General features: G+C 47.9%; 1 protein-coding gene across 1 annotated transcript in view; it reads left to right on the top strand.

The window, feature by feature from the left end:
* LOC128729045 (uncharacterized) overlaps positions 1–2,250 on the top strand; it is a 9,237-nt gene extending 6,987 nt beyond the window's left edge. Inside the window, exon 3 of the mRNA XM_053822693.1 lies at positions 1,888–2,250. Coding sequence (XP_053678668.1) covers positions 1,888–2,250 — 363 coding nt within the window. The remainder of the gene's footprint in view (positions 1–1,887) is intronic.
* Positions 2,251–11,771: the final 9,521 nt, after the last annotated feature.

The raw sequence follows: 11,771 nt of genomic DNA, 5'->3' as shown, positions 1-11,771 counted from the left end.
AACTTCATCGAATCTCCGATAGACTTGGCTCCACTTCTTATTAGGATATGAGTCAGATGTCCTCTCCACGTGCTGTAACCATTGTATCTTTGCGGCCTCTGCCACCGTCATTATTTTCTGTTGTTTTGCAGACTCATTATTCTCTGTTGTTGTGCCCTCACTGGATAGTGCTCTTTTGCAGTATCGCTCTATTTTCTCTCTATGTTCTTTTTCTCGTAAGTTCTCTTTTCGTTCTATTTTCTCGTACGTTCGTTCTATGTTTTCTTCTCATGCTTGCTGTAAAATATATGCAATGGTTAGAATTAATACGTACTTACAATTTCGGTGCACCAGCCCTTGCAAAACCTGCTCGTCTATAGCAGATTTGTCTATAGGCACCGTTTCTAACCAGGTTTTAATGTACCGATAACAGTGAAATTGTTATGTGTTATTTATCTTAGATTTAGGATCTTGGAAAAGGTACGCAGCAATACAATATTGTAAATTATTCCAGTAACCTCGCCATATTAACACAAAAGACGCCATAAACGTTCCTCTGCCCTAAACAACGCAGGCAGATTATCAATGGTCAAATGGATCTTTCCTTCCCAACATTCAAAACATATCAACATAATTTGCTCATGCGCCGTCATCTAAGTTGGAATCATATAACATGTAACATCTCATTGATGCTTGCAGATGCAAACATACAGATAGATCTTTCGGACATAAACGGAATAGGTCAACCGCAAACGATTATCTGGAGTAGTACAGCGATTAGCAGAATTTGATACCAGGATGGACATATATTGCACCTTCGTACCCTTGTGCGTGTGCATGTGTGCGGCTGTTCGCAGCGATTTTGGATTTGTGTGCGTGTTTCTCCAAATTATAAGTCCAGCCGATGCGTCGGCGAAGTGAACTTAGCAAATGTGCAAGCAAAGCAGCAAATGAAGTGAAAGAGATAGCAAGAGGAAATTTCAGTGTGAAAGTGGTGTTCCTGACGGAAGGACGTGCGTGCGTGCGGTGTAATTATAAAGGTAAGTTTATTAAGCACGTAAGATGAGGTAATGTTTACGTTTTCTAATTCAACCATTTTCTTATTTCATATTTCATGATTCATGCTGCTGTGCGTCGAGACAACATTCAATCACCGGAAATGCACCAAATGATGACAATAAAGCCAGATATTGCTGCTTAATAGTGATGCTTCGAAGACGCCTGTGCTACTACGTGTGCATTTGAAGGACCAATAAATGGCATATAATTTATTTATATACTAATGTCTGTGTACAACTTTGGTGATGACATCCCTAAAACGTGATGACATCATCTAATCTAGGTTCCTACTCTGATTCCTGAGTATCTACGCTAGGTGTGGCTACTGAGCCTTATAATTTTATCAATCCTGTCTAGTCATTGGTACCGGCCCTAAGCTGTTCTGCCTAAAACTTTCCCTACCTGGCTAGATGATTCTCAGCACGCATGGCTGGAAGTTGATGGCACGCAAGGCCATCTATCGGGGACGGACCCCATTTTTCCTTAAAATTAAATCTAATTACCTTAAAACTAGATAAAAACCTACACCTATCTACACACTACTTAAAAAAATCACCTAAAAAGGTCCCGGATCAGAGCATACGCTGAGTTCCGGGAGGTGAGTTGGAGTCGCATGAGACTAGTCTCAATGCGCTCGCTTACCAATGGGACCCCAATCCCTGCATCTATATGCAGGTCCCTAGTGGGATACCTAGTGGGCAGATCGAGAATCATCTTCAGAAACTTGTTCTGGATTCTCTGCACCACTAGGATATCCGCTTTTGAGCAATTGCTCCAGACATTTGATCCGTACATCAGCACTGGCAGGATGACTTGTCGATAGATAATAAGTTTATTATCTCTCGACAGTCCCGAGCGTCGCGCGATGAGCGGATACAAACTCCTAAGGAGACCAAACGTCTTGGAAGCAAGATGACCTACATGCTGTCGGAACGACAGCTTTCGATCATAGGTAACCCCGAGGTAGCGCACATCTGTGGACCAGGGGATTTCCTTGCTATGCAGTGTGATGGGTTTCACCTTACGCACGATAGAAGCCATAAGCATCTGTCGCTTGTAAGGGATCACCATCACCTGGGTCTTTTCATAATTTACCCTTATCCTCCACTCGTTGAGGTATTGGATATATTTATCCAAACCTCTCTGAAGTCCTCCTTGGAGACACTCCAGATTACGAGAGGAGTACAAAATGGCAGTGTCGTCTGCATATAACGACAGCTGTGTGTGATTGTCCATGTCGGGAACATCCGACGTAAAACAGTTGTACAGGAGTGGTCCTAGGACACTCCCCTGTGGAACGCCTGCACAGTTGGCATAGGGGGCGGACATTGTCCCCCCTAAATGAACAACCGACGTACGAGAACTCAGATAGGACTGAATGGTTCTCACTAGGTACGTCGGAAATCCTTGGGCACGAAGCTTATGCAATAGGCCGTCGTGCCAAACGTTGTCGAAAGCCTTTTCGATGTCCAATAAGGCCATCGCAGTGGACTTTCCACAACGTTTTCCGTCATTGATGACATTCAGGACACGCTGCAGCTGGTGAGCTGTAGAGTGTCCTCTTCTGAATCCAAACTGCACATCTGTCAACACATTGTTTTCAGAGCAGTGGGCTTCCAACCGTGTATAAATCATCCTCTCGCAAACTTTGCTTATAGCAGACAAGAGGGAGATCGGACGGTAGCTCGAAACTAGGGAAGGATCCTTCCCTACTTTCCGGATTGGAACGACTTTTGCAAGTTTTTATTGTGTTGGGAAATATCCCAGCTCCAGGCATCTGTTAAAAATGCTAGTTACAAAGCTCGAAACTCTGGGACCAACATGCTTTAACATCACGTTAAAGATGTTGTCAGGTCCCGGAGCTTTGAATCCGACACTGTACTTTATAAGTGTCCGGACCTCTTCCAAGGTGGCCCGGTCAGTGTCAGGAAGCGAACATTGAGCCGATGCTAGTCCGCGGATGCTGTTGCTAACAACAGCATCGTGCGGACTAGGCATCGTGTCGCTCACTCGATGTGAGTGAGCAAAATGTTCAGCCAAGAGTTGAACTTTTTCTTCTGGCGTGAAACTCCGATTAGGGGCTTCACCCAGGGGCGGAATAGGTCTAGGTCTATTCTTTGAAACTTTCGTAACCCTCCAAAAAGGACGAGAGTTTTTGGGCATCGAGCGAATCTCCTTCGAGAAATGCTCATTCCTAGCATGCCCCAGACGGTCCCTTACTACCTTACTAAGTTTCCTATATGCTAGGTAGTAAGCCCTATCTGCGGTACGCTGAAAACGACGCCTCATAGAGTTTCGTAACTTTATGAAGCGTAGCGTTTCCAGATCTATCTTGACTAGCTTGGCTATAGTAGCCACAGGGGAAACGGCCCTATCTTCCGCTACCCTAACGCTACTTATGAAGTTAGTCACTACTGCATCGATATCGTCTATCGAGCAGAGGGGCACACGCGTATCCAGGGATCTATCGACGGCCCGTCCGAACTTCATCCAGTTCGCCGCCCTATAGTCCCTCCGCTGCCTCCTGGCTTGCGTCACAGTGTCCGCCGCGGTGTCCAGTACCACTGGCAGGTGGTCCGATGATAACGCCGTCAGCGTTGTTGGAGTGTCCACGTTGTCCATATTCGAGAGGAATATGTCCAACGTGGAGTAACTCTTTCCGTTGTTGAACGTCGGTTGGAACGGGAACAGCACCGAATAGAAGCCTGCTTGCGCATCTTCAAACAGCACTTTCCCGTTCTTATTTACAGCCGCATTTCCCCAGGCGTGGTGCCTCGCGTTCAGATCCCCAGCGATGATGTATCGGCCAGGGGCTCTTGTCAGCTTCAAGAGGTCTGCTTTCAGCGTCTCCACGGATTTGTCCACCTCGCGGGCTTGCCGGGGGCAATAGGATGCGTAGAAGCGGAAGCTGCCCTGGGAGGAGGTTAACTCGACTCCAGCTGCTTTCACCAGCTCCGTCCCTGGAAGAGAAAGGGTGCGGAATTTAATGCTACGACGGACAAGGATGGCAATGCCACCATATGTACTTCCCTGTCTATCGAGGCGGACCACGGCGTGGTCTGGTAGGTTGAAGGCCCGATCCGGTTGGAGGTGGGTTTCCGTCAGGGCCATCAGGTCGATTTCCTTGGTCGTCAGGAAATCTATAAGCTCCATCTTCTTCTGGGCGATGGAGCGGGCATTCCAGGTGGCACATCTAAGGGTCACTGCGAATGATAAAAGAGATCATATGGTTTAACATTTGATCTCTAGGGAGGACTTTCGCCACCCTCTTAAACTCCAGCCAGAGGCGGACGATGGCGCCGAACTGGCTCTCCATCTCATCCTCTGCCTGGGATTGCTGCTGCTGCTGCTGAGACAACGTCTCCCGCAGTTTATCCAGCTTATCCTGGGCAGGCTGGCGGCTGGCTTTCTTCGCAGCCTTCGGTGCTCCTTGGGGAGCCGTCGGTGCGGTAGTGCTTTCCAGCTGCTGCTGTTGCTGTTTGTTGGAGGCCTTCTTCTTCTTTCCTCCGCGCTTCTTTTTGCGCTTGGCCGGCTGGTCCTGCGGCGTCGGCTGCTGCAGGGCTGGTGTCGGCAGGGAGGCACCTGGCGTCGGTGCCTTCGGGGCTGGCTTCCGCGATGGACATCCCTCGCACGCGCAAACGGGAGCGTTTACGGGGGCGGGGGTGTTCTTGGGGTGCTCCTGCACCCATGGAAGTGCCTTGTTCCACGCAGGGTTTTCCGGCGACGGGGCCGGCACGTACCTTACGTGGGGGCCCACTTCAACCGTCCGTAACGGTTTCATGGGCTCCACATTGCCTTTCTGCTTTCGCAGAAAAGTAATACGCGCAGAGCAGTGTGGATTGAATGGGCTATGGTTGCCCATGCAATTCGCTCACCTGCGCTTATTATCGAGCTCGACAGCGCACTGTCGAGCCAGATGTTTCCCGCCGCACTTGATGCAGCGGGCGGCCATGTGACACATCTTTGTCGAATGGCCAAAATGCAAGTAGTTGCTACACTGCGTGCAATCAGAACGTTTGGGGGAGAATTTCTCCCACCAAACGCGCGTGTAATTCAGGTGCGTGATCCCACGCACCTGCTCAAGCGTCGTGGTCCCCTTCGAGAAGGAGATCACGAACGCTTTGCAGGAGACCTTCTCCAGGGCTCCTACATTCATCTCACGGACCGCAGTGGGTGTGAGGCCCTGCTCCTGCAGGAAGGTCAAGACATGGTCCGAGGAACCATATCTTAACCCCTTGAGGACAAGCTGGTAGGGCTTGTCCCCCTGGAAGTCATGCGTGAAAAATTCACGCTTCGAGGCGATCAAGAGTCCCTTGACCGCCTCATGGTCCTTCCGTGTTCTGCAGGATACCCTGCAGAAGTTCCGCGGAAGGAACGTGAAGGTAGCAGAAAGCTGCTCCTTCTTCATAGCAGCACACAACGAACTGTGGTGCTGCTCCGTAAGATCCCACACCACGAAGGGCGGGATCTTTTCACGGTGGGATTCCACATTTCCCGCCACATTCGAGGCCGAAGCCTCATTCACAGGAAGGTCCATCGGGACCTCCTGAGTTGCTGTTGCTGCAGTAACCTGCAGCACAGGTTTCGCCACCGAGGGGGCGACACTAGAGCGTGCCTTCCCGCACACTCTTTTACGACCTTTCCGGTCGTCAGTTGCTGTCTCCCGCGCCGCGAGAGCCAGACGCCTCTTCCGCGAGGCCACGTCCGTCGCCTTGGAGGTGGCGGTTCGCCACGGGTACATTTCGCACCCTTTAGCCACAACGCTTATGGTCTTCAAAAAGACCGTTTTGGCGGCAAAAACCGCTGGAGATTGGCGTGGGGGCCTCGAAGAGGCCAATCGCGGTTACACGCACACTATTGCACTTCCTATCAGAGAGCACAACACAGCACGGCACCAGTGAACACGAGTTAGCAACACCGAGTTCGAGAAGTGATCTATATCGAAACCGGTACAAGACACTTCAGACTAGACAGTTTCCCTTCAGCAATATTGAATTCAAGAGAGTCAAGATAGAGTTCTCCCCAACGGAAGCCATCAGGGTCAAGATCGTGTGCACCCCAACGGAAGCCATGAGAGAGTCAATATCATGTGAACCCCAACGGAAGACGACGAGACTGTCGCATCAGCAACGTACACACTCCAACGTGATGTCCGGATAAGTCACATGAAGATCGTACGCACCCTACGGAAGCGGAAGCCATGAGAGAGTCAATATCATGTGCACCCCAACGGAAGACGACGAGACTGTCCCATCAGCAACGTACGCACCCCACGGATGTTAGGGCTATTGCGAGCGGAAATTCTAAAGAACAGACAGGATCGAACGCGATCAAACCTTATCAAGACTTCCATATAAACGAAGATCAGAGACAGGCCGAGTTGAGTTCGATAGTGAGGTTCAGCTAGGACGGACGTGTTGTCCAAACCGAGAAAAAATAAATAAAATTATTTTTTATCTGAATCGAGCTATCGTTTTCCATAACTCACGTCCGAACGCTACCGATGTTCAACGAGTTCTTAGTAGGTTGTTGTACTACGTGTGCATCGGAAGGCACCTTTAATATAGCATCGTGGATAGACATCCCTGCCGACAAAATCAGTCAAAAAATCCCCCGAACACTCCCTGTTCGGGCGACATCCCAGGAAGCATTTTGGCGAAGATCTCTGGTAGCCAGAAAGAGACAAAAGCTCGGTCCTATCTGCTTCTCGCTTTCACAACGCTAGCCGAACTGGAAATTGAGCATGTGTTGAGCATAAATTCATTGCTCTACCCGTTTTAGTTTGCATGTGTGCAACAGCGCAGGCTGTTTTGTCAGAGTGTGCGCGTGCTTCCACATTCGGTGGTTGAATGACGCGCCAGCGAAGGGGACTTAGAGAATTTTCAGTCTAAACCAACCACCGCAGTGTGAAAGTGTTGTTCTTGAGGACTTGTCGTTTCTGGGTTAAACTACACAGGTAAGCTTATAAGCATTGTTCTTAAACATATGATTACATCTTCTAATCCATGTTTTCTGATTATATGTTGGCTTCTACGCGATGAGAGGAAAAAATCAACATCATTTATTCGCCGCATATGCTGTTTAAGAAGACTGCCTAAGATGGAATTTGATACATACCGCCAATTCGAATGCCGCTGAACGATATCTACAAACACTGGGCTACAGTTGTGCTACCGTGCTACCTAGCAAAATTGAAGCCGTCTCAATGACGCCGCCGTTGCATTCAAGCCTGTGGAATAACCTCACGTGTGTAAACCATGCAGGAAGAAAATGAATAAACGTAAACACTACGCATAACCCAAAACTGCATGTGTTTGGCTTAAGGAGAGAGAGAGCGGGTCGATCTCTCTAGAATGCGGGGAAGGGCGAATGAAAGAAAAACCACCGAACTAGAAAAAACGTACCGAAAGCAACCCGAAAAGGCACGAAGGCGCTCGTTTTTCCCGATCGCGCGGTCGAGCAAAGTCGCCTGCTCAACCGTTGCTCAACCGCTGCTCGACCGCGATTTTGCCCGTTGAGTTGAGAGCCTCTGTCGTAAGTTATTTTGAGTGATTCCTGGCAGCAGGGCTGTGTCACGTGATTTCCTTCCATGTGTATGCGATTTTGGATATCAGTGTGGTGGTCGGCTGCACCGGGCGTGCGAATGACGATTGAATTCTCTGGTTTAAACCGTCGTTTTCCTGTATCTTTGAATGTATGCATCAGCGCAAGATAATTATGTTACAGTATGCGCGTCCGGTCAACTTGGCCGAAACGCTGGCGAAGCGAACGTAGCAAATTTGTGGACCAAAGCAACCGGCGAAGAGTACGGGTAAGTTCAAGAAAAAACGTCAACTGCCAGTATCCCAGTGCTGTTCCTAGCGGAAGGTCGACTTGCAAGCATTACCGTTGAGGTAGGTTAAAAATCATCGCAGTTGGAGTCTTAACTGGTTTCTAATAATAATTTCATTATCTTGTTTCATGTCTGCTGCTGTTTGACGAGTAAATTATGTTACAGCATTTCACCGCTGGAAATACTGATAGACGTGAGCTACATGCAGCTGGACGATGCAGGAAAACAGTGCTACTAGGCGACAATGGCGTTTTTTCTCCGTTCACGCAGCTGAAAGACACCAACGCTGTCAAAACCAAGGCGTTGGTAAAAAGAACAACCGAAATTCAAGAAGACAATAAAGTGAAATGTATTCCTGTGTACGTTGTCTGGTCTGCGGGTTTTTTCTGCAAGAGAGCGCAGCCGTTAGCGCATACGATTTTTGATCTCACGGTTCGCGCTCTCTTTCGAGAAGGGAAGAGACCGATGAAAATATGAGAACAAACTGAACATACCAAGAGAACCGAACGATCCGACCGAATCGAGCCGCCCGAACATCGACCCCTCAACGGGCAAAATCGCGGTCGAGCAGCGGTTGAGCTACGGTTGAGCAGGCGACTTTTGCTCGACCGCGCGATCGGGAAAAACGAACGCCTTCGTGCCTTTTCGGGTTGCTTTCAGTACGTTTTTTCTAGTTCGGTGGTTTTTCTTTCATTCACCCTTCCCCGCATTCTAGAGAGATCGACCCGCTCTCTCTCTCCTTAAGCCAAACCCATGCAGTTTTGGGTTATGCGTAGTGTTTACGTTTATTCATTTTCTTCCTGCATGGTTTACACACGTGAGGTTATTCCACAGGCTTGAATGCAACGGCGGCGTCATTGAGACGGCTTCAAATTTGCTAGGTAGCACGGTAGCACAACTGTAGCCCAGCGTTTGTAGATATCGTTGAGCGGCATTCGAATTGGCAGTATGCATCAAATTCCATCTTAAGCAGTCTTCTTAAACAGCATATGCGGCGAATAAATGGTGTTGATTTTTCCTCTCATCGCGTAAAAGCCAACATATAATCAGAAAACATGGATTAGAAGATGTAATCATATGTTTAAGAACAATGCTTATAAGCTTACCTGTGTAGTTTAACCCAGAAACGACAAGTCCTCAAGAACAACACTTTCACACTGCGGTGGTTGGTTTAGACTGAAAATTCTCTAAGTCCCCTTCGCTGGCGCGTCACCCTGCCGACAAAATCAGTCAAAAAATCCCCTGAACAAACCCCGAACACTCCCTGTTCGGGCGACATCCCTGCCGACAAAATCAGTCAAAAAATCCCCTGAACAAACCCCGAACACTCCCTGTTCGGGCGACATCTGTTCAGGGTCGGTGTTCGGGCGGCTCGGTTCGGTCGGCTCGGTTCGGTCGGCTCGTTCGGTTCGTTCGGTTTTCTTGGTTTGTTCAGTTTGTTCTCATATTTTCATCGGTCTCTTCCCTTCTCAAAAGAGAGCGCGAACCGTGAGATCAAAAATAGTATGCGCTTACAGCTGCGCTCTCTTTCAGAAAAAAACTCGCAGACCAGACAACGTACACATGAATACATTTCACTTTATTGTCTTCTTGAATTTCGGTTGTTCTTTTTACCAACGCCTTGGTTTTGGCAGCGTTGGTGTCTTTCAGCTGCGTGAACGGGGAAAAAACGCCATTGTCGCCTAATAGCACTGTTTTCCTGCATCGTCCAGCTGCATGTAGCTCACGTCTATCAGTATTTCCAGCGGTGAAATGCTGTTACATAATTTACTCGTCAAACAGCAGCAGACATGAAACAAGATAATGAAATTATTATTAGAAACCAGTTAAGACTCCAACTGCGATGATTTTTAACCTACCTCAACGGTAATGCTTGCAAATCGACCTTCCGCTAGGAACAGCACTGGGATACTGGCAGGTGACGTTTTTTCTTGAACTTACCCGTACTCTTCGCCGGTTGCTTTGGTCCACAAATTTGCTAAGTTCGCTTCGCCGGCGTTTCGGCCAAGTTGGTTGGACGCGCATACTATAACATAATTATCTTGCGCTGATGCATACATTCAAAGATACAGCAAAACGACGGTTTAAACTAGAGAATTCGAGCGTCATTCGCTCGCTCGGTGCAGCCGACCACCACGCTGATATCGAAAACCGCACACACATGTAAAGAAATCACGTGAAACAGGTAGTAAAAGAGCGAGAGATCCGAGCTTCGGGCCCATTTTGGCTCGGATTTGTCGGCAGGGCATTCAACCACTGAATGTGGAAGCACGCCCACACTCTGACAAAACAGCCTGCGCTGTTTCACACATGCAAACCAAAACGGGTCGAGCAATGAATTTATGCTCAACACATGCTCAATTTCCAGTTCGGCTAGCGTTGTGAAAGCGAGAAGCAGATAGGACCGAGCTTTTGTCTCTTTCTGGCTACCAGAGATCTTCGCCAAAATGCTTCCTGGGCCTGAACAGATGTCGCCCGAACAGGGAGTGTTCGGGGTTTGTTCAGGAGATTTTTTGACTGATTTTGTCGGTGGGGGAACGAACCAAACGAACCGAGCACCTCCCAGGAAGCATTTTGGTGTGTAAACCATGCAGGAAGAAAATGAATAAACGTAAACACTACGCATAACCCAAAACTGCATGTGTTTGGCTTAAGGAGAGAGAGAGCGGGTCGATCTCTCTGGAATGCGGGGAAGGGCGAATATATATATAAGTTTATATTTCAAGTATTTAAGTATTTACAGGTATTTTTGGATTAATACACAGGATGCAGCTTAATTAGCTTTTCAGGTGTAAGGTTATTGCGTAGTGCAGTGCTCGTGGGCGATTGCAAAAGTTATGTGAGGAAAGAAACATGTGATAAGTGGTTTGTGGAACCATGACTACTTATTGATAACTTAATTACTACTTTAATCTAACTAGCCTACTTAACATTAATGAAGCTACCCTAACTTACTCCCTACTTTTATAACAGTAATCCTTTCATAAATAAAAGGAGGCGCTAGGAATCCAGAACGAGATTCCTTATAGTGAGATGAGGAGATGCCTCGCATCTCTTATGAAATTTTTGCAGGATGCTATGTAACATCTCATCTAGGGGCTGCGTATTGGAAATCGAATACAGTTCCGATTTCCGTATGTAGCGATCAACGTTAGCGATCATGCGCAACCAACGATTGAGCATAATCTGCAGTCTGTGACGATGTGTTGTTGCAGTTGATCCCCAAACTGGCGAGGCATATAGCACAGTCGGTAAGACAATTTGCTTGAATATGGCGAGTTTGTTTGTAAAGGACAGTTTAGACCGTCGACATATTAACGGATACAGGCTGCGCATGAGCATGGCGCTCCTGTGAATAATATACTCAACATGGGCTCGGAAAAGCAAACGATGATCAAATATAAGCCCTAGGTATTTTGCTACTGGCGACCAATTGATAGGGAGCCCTTCGACCACTAGCCTACTTTGTAGAGTAGGACGAAGAGACCAACGTTGGTTATGAGGGAGTACTATCGCCTGGGTTTTGGAAGTATTGATTTTAATCTTCCAGACTGCAGCATAATTGAAGAATACTTGCAGGCAACGCTGAGCCCTGCTCCTCAGTTCGACTAGTGATCTACCCCTCACTGCGATGGCAGTATCGTCTGCGTAGAGAAATATCTGACCGTCACTCGGTAGTACAGGGCCTAGTAGACTTCCCTGAGGAACTCCTGCCGATATTGTTACTTGGTCAGATAGAGCCGAGCCTAACGCAACTCTAAACATCCTCTCTCTCAAATAACTACTTAGCATCTTGACAATGTACACGGGAAGGCCGAAACCTAAAAGTTTATGAATAAGCCCACCGTGCCAAACATTGTCGAATGCCTTCTCGACATCCAGCAAGGTGACCACGGTTGAC

This window comes from Anopheles nili, chromosome X (assembly GCF_943737925.1).
Source record: "Anopheles nili chromosome X, idAnoNiliSN_F5_01, whole genome shotgun sequence".
NCBI lineage: Eukaryota > Metazoa > Arthropoda > Insecta > Diptera > Culicidae > Anopheles > Anopheles nili.
Note: the sequence above shows the minus strand (reverse complement) of the source record. Positions and strands in the feature narration are given on the sequence as shown.